Genomic DNA, 16,525 nt, shown 5'->3' with positions numbered 1-16,525 from the left:
ACAGTGATAAAAAAATTAAAATAAATTAAAAAACAACCTTATAATAAATTGCTCGATTATTGAAATCTGGGTTTATGTACAGATACATATTAAACACTAACAATAGTAATGTTTTGCATAGAATTATATTTGATAATTAGTGAGTATTATTAAGCATATTGAATGCTGTAATTCAATAAAATGTACTTAATTAAACCGGAAATAAATATTAAAGTTTACTGAAACAAAATTAATTTTTTAGTTCAATTTTTTTTCACCTCGCTGCTATCAGAACCGGGAAGCATATTCACTTTTTTATTTTCTTTGATCAATACGTCACAACCGTCCAACGTGCAATCTTTCATTTTGACATCTACAAAAAAATTACATAAAAGAAACAAACAATAAATTATTTATGCATACACAATTTTATTTAAAAAAATATGCTTTCCCATATTACTGGAATTACATAAAAAGTTTAGATTTTACCTGTAGGTGTTACGGTAACTGTAGAGTGGTCTCCAATATTAAACTGGAAATTTGGTCCAACATTTTCTAAACAGCCATTCAAGAAGGTAGTAAATAAATCCGTATAAATGTCATGTTAAACAAATATGTTTTAATTACTATTATAAAAAATTTATGAGTTGGCATAAATTTGTTTTTCACGTATTGTTAAAACATGAAAAAATAAAGGGTCATTAAATATATAACTTACTTTTAACAGGTTTGTGAGTAGTTAGAGCAGGTCCAGTCGAAGTAGATGGAAGACTTTCATCCTAAACATTTAACATTTTGCATTAAAAAGTGAAAATTTATAAAAATTAAAAAGTATAAAACAATCAGTAAGAATGCTTTTGCATCTATAAAAACAACCAGTAATCTATTAACAAATACAATAAAAGTTTTACTATAAACTATATTTTTAAATTACTTTTTCTTCCACACCACTGGGTTGTTCACTGAAACCCGGAACTTGGTAATCTTTTTTAGGGTAAGTATTGGGTGTTTTGACTTGCTTTTCTTTAAATATTGAAACTTATCTATTATTATAGTTTACTAATATAAAATCTTAAAAAGGTATTTTAACTGGAACTCCCTAAACAACTGATTAATTAAGTAAGTATAAATGTGCATATTAAACAAATAAGTTTCTATTAATACTACAAAACTTTATTTAATTTGATAGCAAAATTGCATTAAATGTAGTTTTAGACTTAACATTATTTTTTATACAAATCACTTAAGATGTAACTTACAAAAAAAAACTAACCTGCTTGATTTGGAATTTGAGGAAATTCGAAATCACCATCTTTAACTCCTTGAGTTGTTAGATTTGTGGCCGAATAAGTAAATACTTCTCCGGATGGGTTTTTATTTTCAAATCCTGGTTTAGGCTTAGTTCTGATCACCCCAGATTGACAATCTGTACTGTCATAGGTTTTCGAGAAAGGTTCATAATCTTCATGAGAAATTTTGAACAATACTTTGTCTTTTTGTCTAAATATTTAGGTGCAAAACTATATTAAGTTGTTACACTTCAAAATTACACGGTTCAAATTATTTAAAATAAACATAAACCTTAATGGAACATAAACAACAAAAACCCGATTCCCGTTCGATTTAAGGAGATCTTTTGTGTCCATAACATATAAAGTTAAATTACAATTTGGTGGTTCATGGTAACATTCAAATATTTTTCGTTTTTCTGGATTACTAAGATATTGATTTATTCCAAATATCCAAGTTGTTATGACTTGAAACCTTTAATTTAAAAAAAGGAAATTAGGTGGAAATTAATAACAGAATAAGATGTTTAATATTTACCACGATAAATGATCAACTTGAAACTGAATTGTTCGAGAATCTCTTAATATAACTTCAGCAAGATCTTGCCAAACTTCTCTGTCTTGACTTACTTGAGGCTAAACAAATCGCAAAGAAATATAATTTTGTAGTTCTTACTTTTGTTGTGCATTTCACTGTTATTTGCAAAGTTAATAGACAAAAAAAATTAAATTTAGTAAATTGTTCCTTGTTGACAAACTGCTGATAAAAACAGAGTCCAAATGATAAATAATAAAAAAAAATATTTACATGTTTTTTGCTTAAAGCAAGTTGCTTATAAATATTTAACAAGATTTCACTTAAAGATCTGTAGCGTAGCATTCTTAAAACAAATTACACAACTTAATAAATTACTATAACAAAACAGGTTCCAGTTGTTGAGTAAAATGGGGTGGAAAGAGATATTGTAACTGGAACCTTAAACTTTAATCCATGTGGCAAGCATTCAAATTGTGGAGTCCACAAATATGTTGGGTTTTCCTTAATAAAAAATTAGTACTGTACATTAGTTATTAATAATTGATAACCAATTTACATTTTTGTTTTTTGTTTTAAAAAAATATAGGTATAAATAAATACGTAAAAATATTGTCATTTTAAACATATTCTTTACTTAACCAATAATAAAAGTAAATAAATTTTTAGCATGCAAATTTGTTTAACAAATTTGTAAAAGCAAATACCTTGGTGGGGGGAACAACATCATTACAACAAACAACATGGACAGTAATTTGAACATCCTTATCAGGTGCACCTTCAGGAATATCAATGTAACATCCTAATACTTCAACTCTGCCTCCTTTTACATCAATCACCTTGGTTACAGTGTCTTAAAAACAATATGATATATTTTTATCCTAGTTTATCAAAAAAAAAACTGTAAACGTTCAATAAAAACCCAAATTAACAAAACTGATTAAATCAATAAAACTAAAGATAAAAATTAAATAAAGTATTATGGCAAACTTACCAGATTTATCCCCATATATAACTTCAATTCCTGATGCAGTTAAATCTTTAGCCTTTAAACAATAAAAAAAAAACATTTGAATCATATTTGAATTATTGGAAAACCTGAAAACTACGCACAACTAACTGAAGCTATCTCACAACTAATAACCAAGTAAGTGATCATGTTAGGTTATGCAACTATCTTTTGAATAAGCAAACTTTTAAACATTACATAGTCTACATGGGTAGAATTCAGTTATCAAAAATTTGGTGGTTAATGGACTGGACATTATAACGTTAAATAACGCCATAAAGACAGTACAAACTTGTTCTACTTTGAGTTTAGGCTGTAAAGTTCACCTTTCTACATTATGTGTAATAAAAACAAGTGTGCCATGTTATTTTAGTACATTGCAAAACACATTTTTGTAAAAGCCCCCAAAAAATAATAATAGGACATAATTTAAATTGAATAACAAACATTATTCACCTTTTTAGTTACAACATCTGTGATTGCTGCAGGGGTCCGATGTACGGTCCAGGATTACGAATAATTCGACCTTGCAGCGAAATATGGGGCATCCGTCGAATCCCGTTCATGTTTCGCTCTTGCTCCCCCCGGTGTTACAAAGATTTTGTCGTTAACACCGACCCGAGAATGACCGAGATTATTTATGGACAACCAAGTTTTGCCGAGACAGAAGACCAACAACTTGATTCAAGAAGACCAGATTCTGTGTAGATTTTTGTTCAACAGTGTTTTTATTTTTATTTAACATACTAAAGTATTGCAACTTATACTCATTTCTATATAACATAACTTGTATTTTTATACAATTTAATTGCCAATATATACCTGTTAACATACTCTTGATTTTCAGTGTTTTAATTTTTTTTGTTTTGTGTTATTTTTTCCAACAGTGTCAATGCATCCATCCTTCATTTCAGTGGGCAAAATATTTATGTAACATCCTATTTTAACAACTTATGGTACCTGTGAAAATAAATTTTATTTGTTATTTATAGCACTGTGATATAAAAATAAATAAAATTCATGATCAATAAAAACATTGCAAAACAATCTGAAGTATAAATGGGTGCACAATTATGTTTATAAGTAAAGTTTAAAAAGTGCAAATTTGAAGATAGCAATGTTTTGAAATATATTAAATTGCATAAAAGAAAAAATATATCATTGAGTAAATAAAACCCTTAATTAAGACTTTTAATAAATTGCATAAAGCAGTAAAAAACTACAGTGTAGAATTTTGGAATACCGTATGTAAAATTATTAAATTATTTACAATTTTTTAATGACTTAATTTCACAATCATGGCACCAAGTAATTGTACAATAAATCCAAATACTCAGGAATAATATTTGAGTTGATTAAAATTGGCCAAGGCAGCCAAATTTTCCATAACTTAAACCTCAAAGCATGAGTTACAATCCCCGACCGATCCGGCCAAAATTTGATCGGTTGTTTGGAGCTTAAAGCTTTTCGAACAACTGAGGATTGGAACGTTGAACAAGATTGACATTGTGGATAGATTTTCCCCTTTAAAGCTTTGTCTTTTTTTGAGTAGAACGAGACGAGAGCTTGAGGTGGGGAATGATCGGCAAAATAGAACGGCATCGGTTTACTTTTAGATGGAAAAAATTTGATCACAATTTTCCGCTTTAAAATGTGAAAAGGAGTGAATGATTTGCCGCAAGTATGGCACCCAGCTTTGTGGCCCATGGCTTGTATCTTCAGCTTCTGTGAGTTACTTACCTTGCTCACTGGGGTATGAAGGGGAATTCCCTGGCCAGAGAAGGCCCCAGGATGTAGAATGTGGCTTGGAAGAGTGACTTTGAAAGTTCCAGCTAAAATAATAAACTGAACAAGCGATAAAATTGTTCCTGATACAAGCTCATTTTGAGTTAGTGAGGTTCTTGGATAAAGTCCAATAAAAATATCATGAGCAGTAACCGTGGCAGAACTAGATGCCATGGCACTACATGCCACCGTTAACGTGCCACGTAAACCAGCAAACGGTGCATGCGCTGATAAATTTAAATTTTTCCACACTAAATGTTGAAATATTCCAATCACAGCTGGAAATGTGATCATTCCACATAATGAAGCTGCAATATTCTCTTTAGTTGCTAGGTTACACAAGTAATTTCTTTCACATTGTGACAAATAATCAGCAGCAACTTTCATTTTACATTTAAGCTGTTAAAACAATTAAAATTTGTGTTAAAAAAGCGAAGATGGATTAATGTAGACAACCTAGAAATAATCAGAAATAAATATTTCGAATAAACTTAACAAACACCCCTGCTTGCCAAAAATAATTCTACAAGTTTTTTTTATATAATCCTACGAGATCTACAGTAATTATCAATTATGACGTAGTTATCACGGCTTGTGTCACTAAACAACGCAACATTTTACTACATAATTGTTACGTTTACATAATTGTTACCTTTTGAAATAACGTTTGTCACATACAATGGACAAATATAATAAACAACCTACTGTTCAGTAGAAGGCTACATACTATTGAACAAATATGTAAATTAATGAAAATATTTATTCCTAATTTTGCAATAAGTACAACATAAAAAATTAAAAATAACGATAAACATGCAATAACGAATATTCACACACAACTATTAAAAGAGTCAAATGGTAAAAATAGAAAAGATTGTGCGGCACCTTTATAAGGCTGTGCACATTTTAAACACCAAGATAGAAAAAAACGTGCCAAGCATGGCGGAATAACATTTAAGATGAAGTTATGATGGTAGTTTAAAGTTGACTACCAAGTGTGTTTTTGTTGTTGAGGATAAAACAACAACATTTACGTGGGCAACAATATTGTTTTGCCATATTGAAACATAAAAGTCATTGGACAGTGACGTCATTACGCAATTACGTCACAAAGATGCGACGTCATCGGATAGCAACATCGTTGATTGCTTCACAGAAAGAATCAGAAGAATCTCAAAAAAAGAAAGAATTAAACATTTTCTTTAGCTAAGCAATTATATATAAATTAAAATAAAAAATTAATTAAAATTTATTTATACCAATTGCATGTACACCAAATTTTTATTTTAATTAGAGTAATTATGTTAGAGAAATAAATTAATAAGTTTTAAGGAGTAATATATTTGAACAAACCAACTATATTTAACTAACTAATTATTATTAATTTACACTAAAATAAATCTCTATAATTATTACAAAAACTAAATATTTAAATAACAAAGCTAACAGAATTAATTTTTAACAAACGCATTTCAACAAATATCTAAAAAATAATGTTTAACTAACAAACCAAACAAAACATAAACTAATCCGTTAATAAAAATACACAATTAATATCTAGTAGCTAAGTAATTAATCATGAATTACCTCTATTGTGGTCAATTAAATATTGATATCCAACTAACTATTAGCTAACAAACCAATTGGGAAGCCCATGCTACCCTGCTTCTGTATCCCAGTGCGCCCACTAGCGGCTGCACAAATATGGTATGTAACAACACCTGGCAGCTAGTAACAATATAGGGAAATTACCTAAAAGTGACGCAATTATTAGTAACTTAATCTGACGTAGTAACTAAAAGATGCAAAATGACGTAACAACTAAGCGACGCAAACTGACGTAATAACTAAAAGACGCAAACTGACGTAAAAACTAAAGCGAACGAAGCGATGTGTTGCAACACGCGCAGCGAATTTAAAGTTAACGTAAAACTGACGACTTGTTTAATCTGACTAGGCTGATCCTAGTATTAGGTCATTTGAGTATACTATCCCAAGTCAACAATATCTTAAACTTAGCAAGTGGGGCCATTGCCTTAAGGGCTATATTGTAGGCCTAAGTAAAAAAGAAAAAATACAAAAAATTAAAGTGTACAAGCAAAAGGTATAAATAAATGTATCATTATTATTTTTTTAAATAATATTTTTTAAAAAACAAGTATCTCACCTGTATATTAAAGGAATCACCTTTCTTGGTCTTTTCCTCACAGCTCATCAGTACCTAAATTAACAACTACCTTAGGGCCACATCCAATTCTTCATTTCCTCATCAAATCACCGTAGAATCGCCCTTCCTCCCTGCTCCTGTAACAACAAGACTTTTAGTTACATCTTAAAATCGTATTGTTAGTTTTACATTTATTAAGTATATAATAAACAATCTTAAAAATTATCTATGACGTTACCTTCCTTCCATTTCTTGTGACGTCATCTTTCATTCTTCTATTTCTTATGATAAAGAAACTGAAAAATTTGCAAATCGTGAGTCGCTATTCAACAAAATAATTACTTGCTATTCAACCAGACAATTCTTAATTAGATTTAAATAAAATTTACCATTATAATTAAAGATACATAAAAAACAAATAAAGCGGTATCTTCCCTTTTTAAATGTTGCTCGCTGTGCATGTTGTTTCTTCGAATGACGCCAGGTTTCTTTCCTCCATTCTTCTTGACGTCATTTATCTTCGTGACGTAATCCATTTTTGAAACCCCATCGACTTTTCGGGACGTCATCTACCAGACCCTCCTGTTTTGCAAGATCTTCATCTGAAACCCTAAAAAGAAAGCTAGGGGCAGTTATCCAAGTCTAATTAGGTACTTTATATTTAATTAAACACTTTTAAAATGGTGTTGTACACTGAATATGCGGACTGTTAAACGCAATTAGCCTAGCAGATATTAAAAGTAACGAGTGTGTCGACACGGGCGCGATCCTACCCCTAACACGTTGCATATTCAGATCAACAACACCATATAAACTTTATAAAAGTATTTATAAAATGATTAATATAACAATACAAAAATCAATCTACTTAACCCAATTTGTTGAAATCCACTTTGTCAAACCACCAATCATCTTCAAGTTAAATAAATAAAAATTAACAATAAGTTACTTCTGTAAAAAAATAAACATCATTTTTTAATTACTACAACCGCGTGGCAGCTGAATTTCAAACTAAATGACCTTTAACTAAAATTCCTTCTTTCCAACTTTAACCTTTAAAATTCATTCAACCGATAAATGTGAGAACCAATCACAACCAAACGCAGAGATGACGAATGGCGCATAAGCAATTTTAAATTAAACTAAAACTGCTTCGACTAATTTTTTTTCGCTGCAATAAACCACTCATATAAGATTATTTTTAACTTTAAATCAAACGTGATAAGGAATTATATTTATTAATTAATAAACTAAGTTTTATGTTGTGCCCAAAATAAACCTTATACTAAACAACTTTACTTCATATAAAAGTAGCCAAACTAAAAATATTTCTAAAATCTATCCACGTGTTTTACCAAATTCCTGGCGCAAGGAATGTGCACTAATTAAAACGACGCCTTAATCAAGAGTTGCATCGACGCTTGCTTTGTCGTCTAGACTTTAAACTTTGTTTTTTTTGTGAAATACGTTTGAAAAGATTTTTGGGGTATATAATGCAAATAAAATTTAAAGAATTACAATTTTGTATCGCCTTTTGTTTCAATATGTACTTGCAAAGTTTCGTGTTTTCATGGCATTCTACTGTTTACAGCATATGTACATATATATCTATTTACATATTTTTTTGTTTAACTATATACTACAATAAAAAAAATCAAAAAAAATGAACAATAAAAGTGCAAGTACTTTAAAACATTAATTTAATAACAAATTAGATGTTTAAAAACATGGTCAAGTAATATTATATAAACCTTGCGTTAGCCAACAGTATTTTAAGCATTACATTTAGACAATTACTGCTAAAATCAGTAATTTACTGCATACTACACTTTAAAAATTACTAGCAATTCATAATAACAGTTACTTTAACATTGCATAATTAAATAAAATAAATATATAAAAAATATATAAAATTTTAAAAAAACAGTGAAATTGTTGGTTAAAATATAAAGAACTAATTTAATAACAAGCGGGTAAAAAATTAAAAAAACTGTTTAAAAATAAAATTATTAATAATTAGTTTTCGCTTAACATTTCTTTAACATCACTTCCTGGTACATTGGAACCCGGGTTTATGTTGACTTGTTGAACCTTGTCAGCTAACATGTTTGAACCTTCAATCTTGTTTCCCATAATTTTGTGGCCTTAATAAAATAGTAACATAGTAAGTGATAAACTGCATCACATTCTACACAATTGTTTAACCAAAATTAAAAACAACAAAACAAAGATGAAAATATGCAAAAAAATTGACCCAAAGTCAAAATAAACACAATTTGTGTATAATAAATATTGAATAACCTGATGTTCCAGCTATTTCTGAGCTAACATTTGCATGGTCTCCATAAAAGTGATTTGTTTGCTGTTGTACTGTACTCTGCTGACTCTCTAAATATTTACAACATTAAAATTTTTAAACAATGTTGGCATGTAAAGCCCATAACATTTAAGTATAACTTTAACATTAAATATTAGACTAATAGCAAAGTGTTAATCTAAACAAACTTGGCTGTTTTTGAAAACTGGGAAATATAAAATTGCCCGTTATAGATTCTTCACTTGAAAGATTTGTGACTGAATAAGTAAATATTTTTCCTGAAGGACTTTGATTTTCAAATCCTGGTTTGGCATTTGTTGCAATTACATCAGATTGGCAATTTTTACCCTTGTAAGTTTTCGTTACAGATTCAAAATTTTGGTGAAATATTTTAACCTCTACGATGTCCTCATGTCTTAAAAACAATATACATTACTTCCATAAAACATGTTAAGTACATTTTAAATTAAAGTTATGAATTACCTTAAGGAAATTGCAGTAAAGAAAGTTGGAGTTTCATTTCGCATATGCATGTTCTGCAGGTCGATGTCAAAAACATATAACACCAAATTTGGTGTTTCCTTATCAGGGTAGCAATGGAAAATCTGTTTTTTTTTGGGGATTTTCAGGATATTGAGACACTCCAAACAGCCAGGCTGTTATCACTTGAAACCTTAAACACAATAACATTGTAACAATAAAATAAAGTGAGACTAAAACAGATAGATGAACATTTTTACCAAGATAAATGATCAACTTGAAATTGAATTGTCCAAGAATCTCCCAAAATAACTTCGGCAAGATCTTTCCAAACTATTCTATCTTCACTTACTTGAGGCTAAAAAAAAAGAATTACCGTTAACATAATATCAGTCAGCCACACATTTCCATATTACCTAAAGTATAATCACAAACAGAAATTAAAATAATACCGTGACAACACAGGTACCAGTTGTTGAGTAAAATGGGGTGGAAAGAGATATTGTAACTGGAACCTTAAACTTTAATCCATGTGGCAAGCATTCAAATTGTGGAGTCAACAAATATGTTGGATTTTTCTAAACAAAACAATAATATACTTAATAAAAAACATGGGATATACAATTTGACAATAATTTAAATGTTTTCTTTAAAATAAATGTTTTATTGCAAAAAAATTATTTTGAATATTCTAGTAATAAAAACAAATTTATGTAAAAAAAATATTTGTAATAAACAATTCATGTAAAACAACTTTGTAAAAGCAAACACCTTGGTGGGGAAAACAACGTTATTACAACAATCAACATGGACAGTAATTTGAACATCCTTATTGAGTGCATCTTCAGGAATATCAATGTAACATCCTGATACTTCAACTCTGCCTCCTTTCACACCAATCACCTTGCTTGCAGTGTCTTTATTACAACATAATTATTATTCTCTCAAAAATTTGAATTAGAAAAGATTTGCAATAAAAAATTGTAAAAAAATAATGCAAACTAACCAGATCCACTTTTTGAGATATCTTTTATTTCTAGTGTAGATAAATCTCTTTCCTTCAATAAAACAAAGCATTTGAAAATATTCAACTTTTTAGTCAAAAAATACTTCTAAAAACATGCGTCAAATTTCTTAATTATTTCGATTACCTGGTTATATTTTTGTGTTGCAAGTTTATTCAAAGATTGATTAGATTTATCTTCCTGGATTGAATATTCCAATAGCAAACCAGAAACTCCTCGTATTCTAGTAGTTGGTAATTTTAACTGTATGAAATATTATACAACACATATCACATTTCTCATAACATTATTTAGAAATGCCAAATTGTATCAAAAATGTAAAAATCATAAAATTAAGCTACAAAATACAAAACCTATTAACAAACCTTTGCATTCTTATTTCTTGCAACTCGCAACAATTTTTCCCCTTCAAAATCAACTTTACAACTATCAAGATATAATAATTCAATTTTGTGCAAACAATCACACAGCTTTGTGATGTCATCAAGTGAGAGTTTGTTGTTATTTAGGCCAATAAAACTAACCTAATATTTACTAAATTTGTAAAAGTTTTTATTACAAGTACCTACTAAAATAAAGAATTGTGTAAAACTAAATTTTAAATATCTTAACTAAAATTTAAAATAAAAATTTCACAAGAACAAAAAAATAATCATTTACCTTTATGTTTGATTTTTCTTTTATTATTGGAAAAACTTGGTGAGTAAACGTTGTTAAACTGCCATTCCTAAAAGTTGGATAACATACATCTAACTCCATTGGTTTAATTGAAAGTTGAAAGATTTCAACGAGACTTGTAACATCATTGGGATAAATATCATCACTGATATGCACTTCTAAAGGTAAATGTTTAATAACCCAATCTGCAAGTTCTCTTCCATATTCTTTTGTTAATTTATACAAAAAAAGAAGATTTGGTGAATACTCTTGCTCTAAATAATAACTAAGGTAGTTGAACAAAATATTTCTCTTTTGTGTTAAATCAGTTTCTAGATCCAACATCTTCTTTACTTTCTTTGAGTTTTGTTCATTACACAAACCATAAAGAAATTTGCACACATTAAACTTGAAAGTTTTTGTTTTTAAACTCTCCATTAACCAGGTAAATGTGGATTCAAACTCATCCAGAGAAAGATGTTGAACCATGTAAACTGCACAGAAAATGTCTTGCCAATCCAAATTGGAATATTTCATGTGTTCTACCCCTTTAAATAGGTTTTGTCTAGTTTTAGCATTTTTAAATTCTTCGAATCTTCTCCAGTGATCAACTTTTTCAGGTCCATAGTTTTCAAATACAATTTCTTGTTCCATTATTCCGTTGTAGGCTAGTTTAGTCAACTTGGTCAACTCTTCACTGCTAGTCTGCCCAGATTTAAAGCAGTCTTGGGTAAATGTCAACATTTTACTTGTCATTGTTGTGGTTACAGAAGGATCATCAGTTTTATTTGCCTGAATAAAATAATCAGATTTCATTTCGGCAGTTTCAAAACATAAAATTAAATTTCGACTTAAATTTTGACAAAAAAGTTAAATTGAATTATAAAAAGTAAGTAAGGCACCTTTGGATAATTTATTATCTGCTGTGTTGTTATTGTTAATATTAATATCATGACATTATGTTGCACACTGTATTTTTTATTACCAATGATGTAAGTTACTTAGCTTTTTGTTCTTTTTGTTAAAATCTTGGGTTTAAACCCTATTACATTTCAAATATTTAAAATAATAAATGTAAAGTGGTATAAAAATAAAAGTTGTAAATAAACTGGTATGGTAAATTATTGTTCCATGCTCTCTCTCTACATAGAAGTTTAGAAAAATTTTATATTACCTGAGTAGATGTTAGCTTGACTATATCTGTAGTTAGTTGATCAGATGGTTCTTGTAGGTTTAAATAATCTTCAGGTAAACCATGAACACCTGTTATTATAGTTTTCTAAAAAAATTAGCATTTTAATAATAAGGATCTTATATGTATAAGTTACATGTAATTCCAAAATAAGTTGTTTTATCAGCATTTGTTTAATTAATTAATTAAAATTGAGCATAAATAGTTATTTCAAAAGCTGAAAGTAAACTTAAAAAAAAGTTATTTCAAAAGCTGAAAGTAAACTTAAAAAAAAAAGTTTTTGTAAAATTAAATTATTTTGCATTATTTGTTAATATGTTTATAAACCTTTGCATTCTTATATCTTGCAACTCTCAGTAATTCTTGTCCTTCAGAATCAATATCACAACCATCAAGGTCTAAGTAGGTAATTTTGTGCAAACAATCACACAGGTTTGTAATGTCATCAAGTGAGATTTCGTTGTACCGCAGTCGTATGTGCTCAACCTAATATTTGATATTAAATAGTTTTATTAAAACTATTACAAACAATATTTATTAGTTATTTAAACAAATGTTTAAAATAAAAAACTCTATTAGCCTTAATAATTTTTCTAAAACACATTTAAATAACAGTTTAATTAAACTTTTAATGCTACAAATAACAAAGAATTAAGTGCTCACCCTTATGTTTGATTTTTCTTTTACTATTGGAAGAACTTGGTGAGTAAACATTGTTAAAGTGCCATCCTTAAAAGTTAGATAACATACACGTAACTTCACTGGTTTGATTGAACTTTGTAATATGTCAACCAGTTTAGCAACATCTTTTGGATAAACATTTCCTTCAATTTTAATCTATAAAAGTACAACATGTGAGTAATATATTTTGTGATAATTAGTTAAATACTTTTAACAAATTTACTTTTATTTAATAACCAACTTGAATTTAATTATTAAAACAAGTAGAAGGGTGGTTTGTTGTTATTGGGAGTTTAATAATTTATTGTTATAATGAGAAGATCTAACACAAAAGTTATTCCAATTTAGATTAACTTTTTAAGCTAAATTTAAATTTTTAATTTACCATGACAAAAAAACTTGATTTATGAAATACCCCTCTTAAAAAGACAAAGAATATAATTTTAATAAATGTAAATATAAAAACAGAAAAAAAAGTGATGTTGTAGTTCTTACATTAAATCCCCATCCTCTTGATGTTATTTGTATAGGAGAATGGGAATAACCAAGATTAAAGTAAGTAGACTGGTATAGCTAAATAAAAAATATAAATTATATGATTTGTATAAAACCTTTAAATTTTTTTATTAGTTCAAGGTAGCTTATATATAGATTTATAAACAAAGTCATTTGTATAAATTTAAGAAATATATATAGAATATTATAATTCTAAAGAGTGTTGTTATTAATTAAAATTAAACAAATAATTTTGAACCACATGTTGTTGCACAAATTAAATGCAAGTCTAAAAAAAATTAGTATATACATTATACTAGTGGTCACAACCACCAGGCCCAGGCCCAGTGCCAGTTTGTGAGCTGTCTGTTATCGGGCCACATACTTTTTTCGAGTTAAAATGCTTTGCAACAGAAAAGCGATTAGTTTGCGATTTGTAACCTTATTTTGTCTTTAAAACATTAAAAAATGTTAATCATCGATTTGATATAGGAATTAACTGCTTTAAACTTGATACATTTTTATTGGTGAACATTTGAATTTTTTAAAAGCTTTTCTGCGAAAAAGTTTACGCTTTAAATCGTTTCGCAATGCGAAAAGGGTTGCCGACCCCTGCACTAAACGGTTTAAGCTTTATTAAAAACGGATAAAACAGTCGGTTTGAAAGTAATAAATAATGACAGACAAAAAATTTTAATTATTTACATCTTTTGGATTTGTGTTGTTAACATAAATTATTATTTTAGAAGATTGCAAAGAAATGTTTTTTTAGTTTTTTAGTCCTACTTTGTCTTAAAAGTTTTATTTAAACTTACGGAAGATTTATCAAATTCTTCCTCCCACTTTGCGGGTTCAGTTGTTTTAGTTTTATCCAACTTTTTTATTGTCTTTACGTCATATACATCATAAAAAAAAACAGAATATAACATTTTTAAAATAAATTTTAACTTAATTTTTTTTTTTTGTACATTAAGTGTATTAAGTGTATGAAACGAGTAATTTTTCATACAAAAGTGTGTTTGCAATTAATATAAAACTCACAGAAGCTCCAGGTTCAAATGTTTCTTGACTAAACTTCCCTTTTTGCTTTATCGGTTCAGTTGTTCCAGCTTCATCCAAAATCTTCTCCTTTAAAGTAACTGAAACATTTTCGTCCAAATCCTGCAAAATCATAAAATTTGATTAACATTTTAACACACTTTGTTAATTAAAATTATTTAAAATAAGCTGTTGTTATTGCATGATGTATATTTACACAATAACTTATGCGAGCTTGTACTACGGGGTAGTAGTAAAATATGGAATGTGGAAAGTTAGAGGTGCGGTAAAGATTGAGACCATTTGTAAAAGTTAACAAAAAATCGCTTAATGCAGAAATGGGTGGAATTTTTTTTCCTAATCTTTCCTTGCGTCTTATAGTCGATTTTGCATGATTGCTTAACCTTCATAATAAATCCCACATCATCCCTTAGCTTTTTAGGTAAATACCGAATTTATCCGAAAAAAATAATTTCGTTCCGTCCCTCATTCCGCGAATTTTTGTTAATGTTTACATTTTGTCCCGCATCCCCTATTTTAGTATTGTTCGTATTGGTGTCACTATTTTAAATTCAATTAATATAAAATTTTTATTAAGCATCAACTTACATCCATGATTTAATTTAAGAAGCTATTCGTTCATCGACTGATATAGTTTAAAGTTTTTCTCGATAAAAAACAGAGATATTTTGAGTTAAATCTTCTAACAACCAAACTCCTGTTACCTAGATCAACTTATAAAAATAAAAAGTCAAATATTGTTAAAATTAATTTAATTAAAAAACAATCATCAGATCAATCGTAGGCGTTGCGTTTGTCTTACTACTATGATTATTACATAATAATACACTTATTTAAGGGAACAAAAACTATTATTCTTTCTATATAACGTCACAACGTTTAATTAATATCTAACTTTCAATTCTGACATCACTAAGTTCCTGTTATGACGTTTTACACCTACTTGTTTTGGCGTGTTTCCAGTAACCGATTTGTGACAGAATTTATAACCTCTTTTTTTAATAGGATTAAAAATATCGAACTTAGACTTTAGTTAACTTAACATAATTAACGTAACAAATAAAAAAAATCTTTACCAATTTTTATCATCTTAACCTAATGTTCGATAAATAATTTGCCAACGAGTTTTGACTCCAGAATTGACATCATTTATATTGACTTAGATGCTACAACGTGGAAGCACAAAGGCACCTGTAGAGGCTGTACTAAAGCAAAGTGTTTTCATTGCACTATGCTGACGGTTAACTTACTATAACATTTACAACTAGATTTATTTGATAAATAAAATATGGTTCGAAATCGTTTGATTTTTTTTTATAAATATAATTTATTTAGTAGGTTTATTAATTAAATTATAAATTTAAATATGATTTTTTTTATATTTAAACCTAATTTTAACAAACGAACACGCATTCATTGATATTGTAATAGAAAAGTAAACTAAATTTAAAAGCAAAATACCAATCTTAATTTTTTAGTAATCAAACGAGTATTAAAATATAATAATAACAAAACAATTAAAAAAAAAATTTTACAAATTTTTGACTTATATTTTAACATTTTACTTAAATTTTCAACCAATATTTTTTACTTTAATAGACAGCGAAAAGGACGATTTTTGACCGGCGACCAGAACGCTATTAAATTATTCAAGCGTTAAACTCACACTGATTCATTATTTTATAAAAAAACTAAAATAATGATTAAACGATATTTAGCTGGAGTTAAATCTTCATTTTAAATAGCAACATACAAAATAATAATACCAACAACATATTAAAATTTCAGCAAATTTAATCTTTAAATTTTAATAATAAAATATATTAATTAGTAATTAGTGATAATTAAATGTCGT

At 28.2% G+C, this 16,525-nt stretch overlaps 2 protein-coding genes across 2 annotated transcripts; both read right to left on the bottom strand.

The window, feature by feature from the left end:
• Nucleotides 1-4,108: 4,108 nt before the first annotated feature.
• On the bottom strand, nt 4,109-7,300 carry LOC145760357 (uncharacterized). The gene is made up of 2 exons (XM_082574223.1): nt 7,154-7,300; nt 4,109-4,996 (listed from the first exon to the last, which is right to left on the bottom strand). Exons 1-2 carry the CDS (start codon nt 7,298-7,300, stop codon nt 4,109-4,111), a joined length of 1,035 nt encoding a protein of 344 aa, XP_082430349.1.
• Nucleotides 7,301-9,359: 2,059 nt separating this feature from the next.
• LOC145759776 (uncharacterized) lies at nt 9,360-15,384 on the bottom strand. The gene is made up of 16 exons (XM_082573616.1): nt 15,259-15,384; nt 14,653-14,772; nt 14,427-14,498; nt 13,612-13,689; nt 13,099-13,272; nt 12,763-12,921; nt 12,418-12,522; nt 11,247-12,035; nt 10,952-11,110; nt 10,713-10,829; nt 10,568-10,619; nt 10,333-10,478; nt 10,014-10,139; nt 9,822-9,919; nt 9,565-9,754; nt 9,360-9,496 (listed from the first exon to the last, which is right to left on the bottom strand). Exons 1-15 carry the CDS (start codon nt 15,262-15,264, stop codon nt 9,667-9,669), a joined length of 2,289 nt encoding a protein of 762 aa, XP_082429742.1. The 5' UTR covers nt 15,265-15,384; the 3' UTR covers nt 9,360-9,496; nt 9,565-9,666.
• Between the last annotated feature and the right edge of the window lie 1,141 nt (nt 15,385-16,525).

This window comes from Corella eumyota, chromosome 7 (assembly GCF_963082875.1).
Source record: "Corella eumyota chromosome 7, kaCorEumy4.1, whole genome shotgun sequence".
NCBI lineage: Eukaryota > Metazoa > Chordata > Ascidiacea > Phlebobranchia > Corellidae > Corella > Corella eumyota.
The sequence above is the reverse complement of the archived record's forward strand: the minus strand, read 5'-3'. Positions and strand labels throughout refer to the sequence as shown.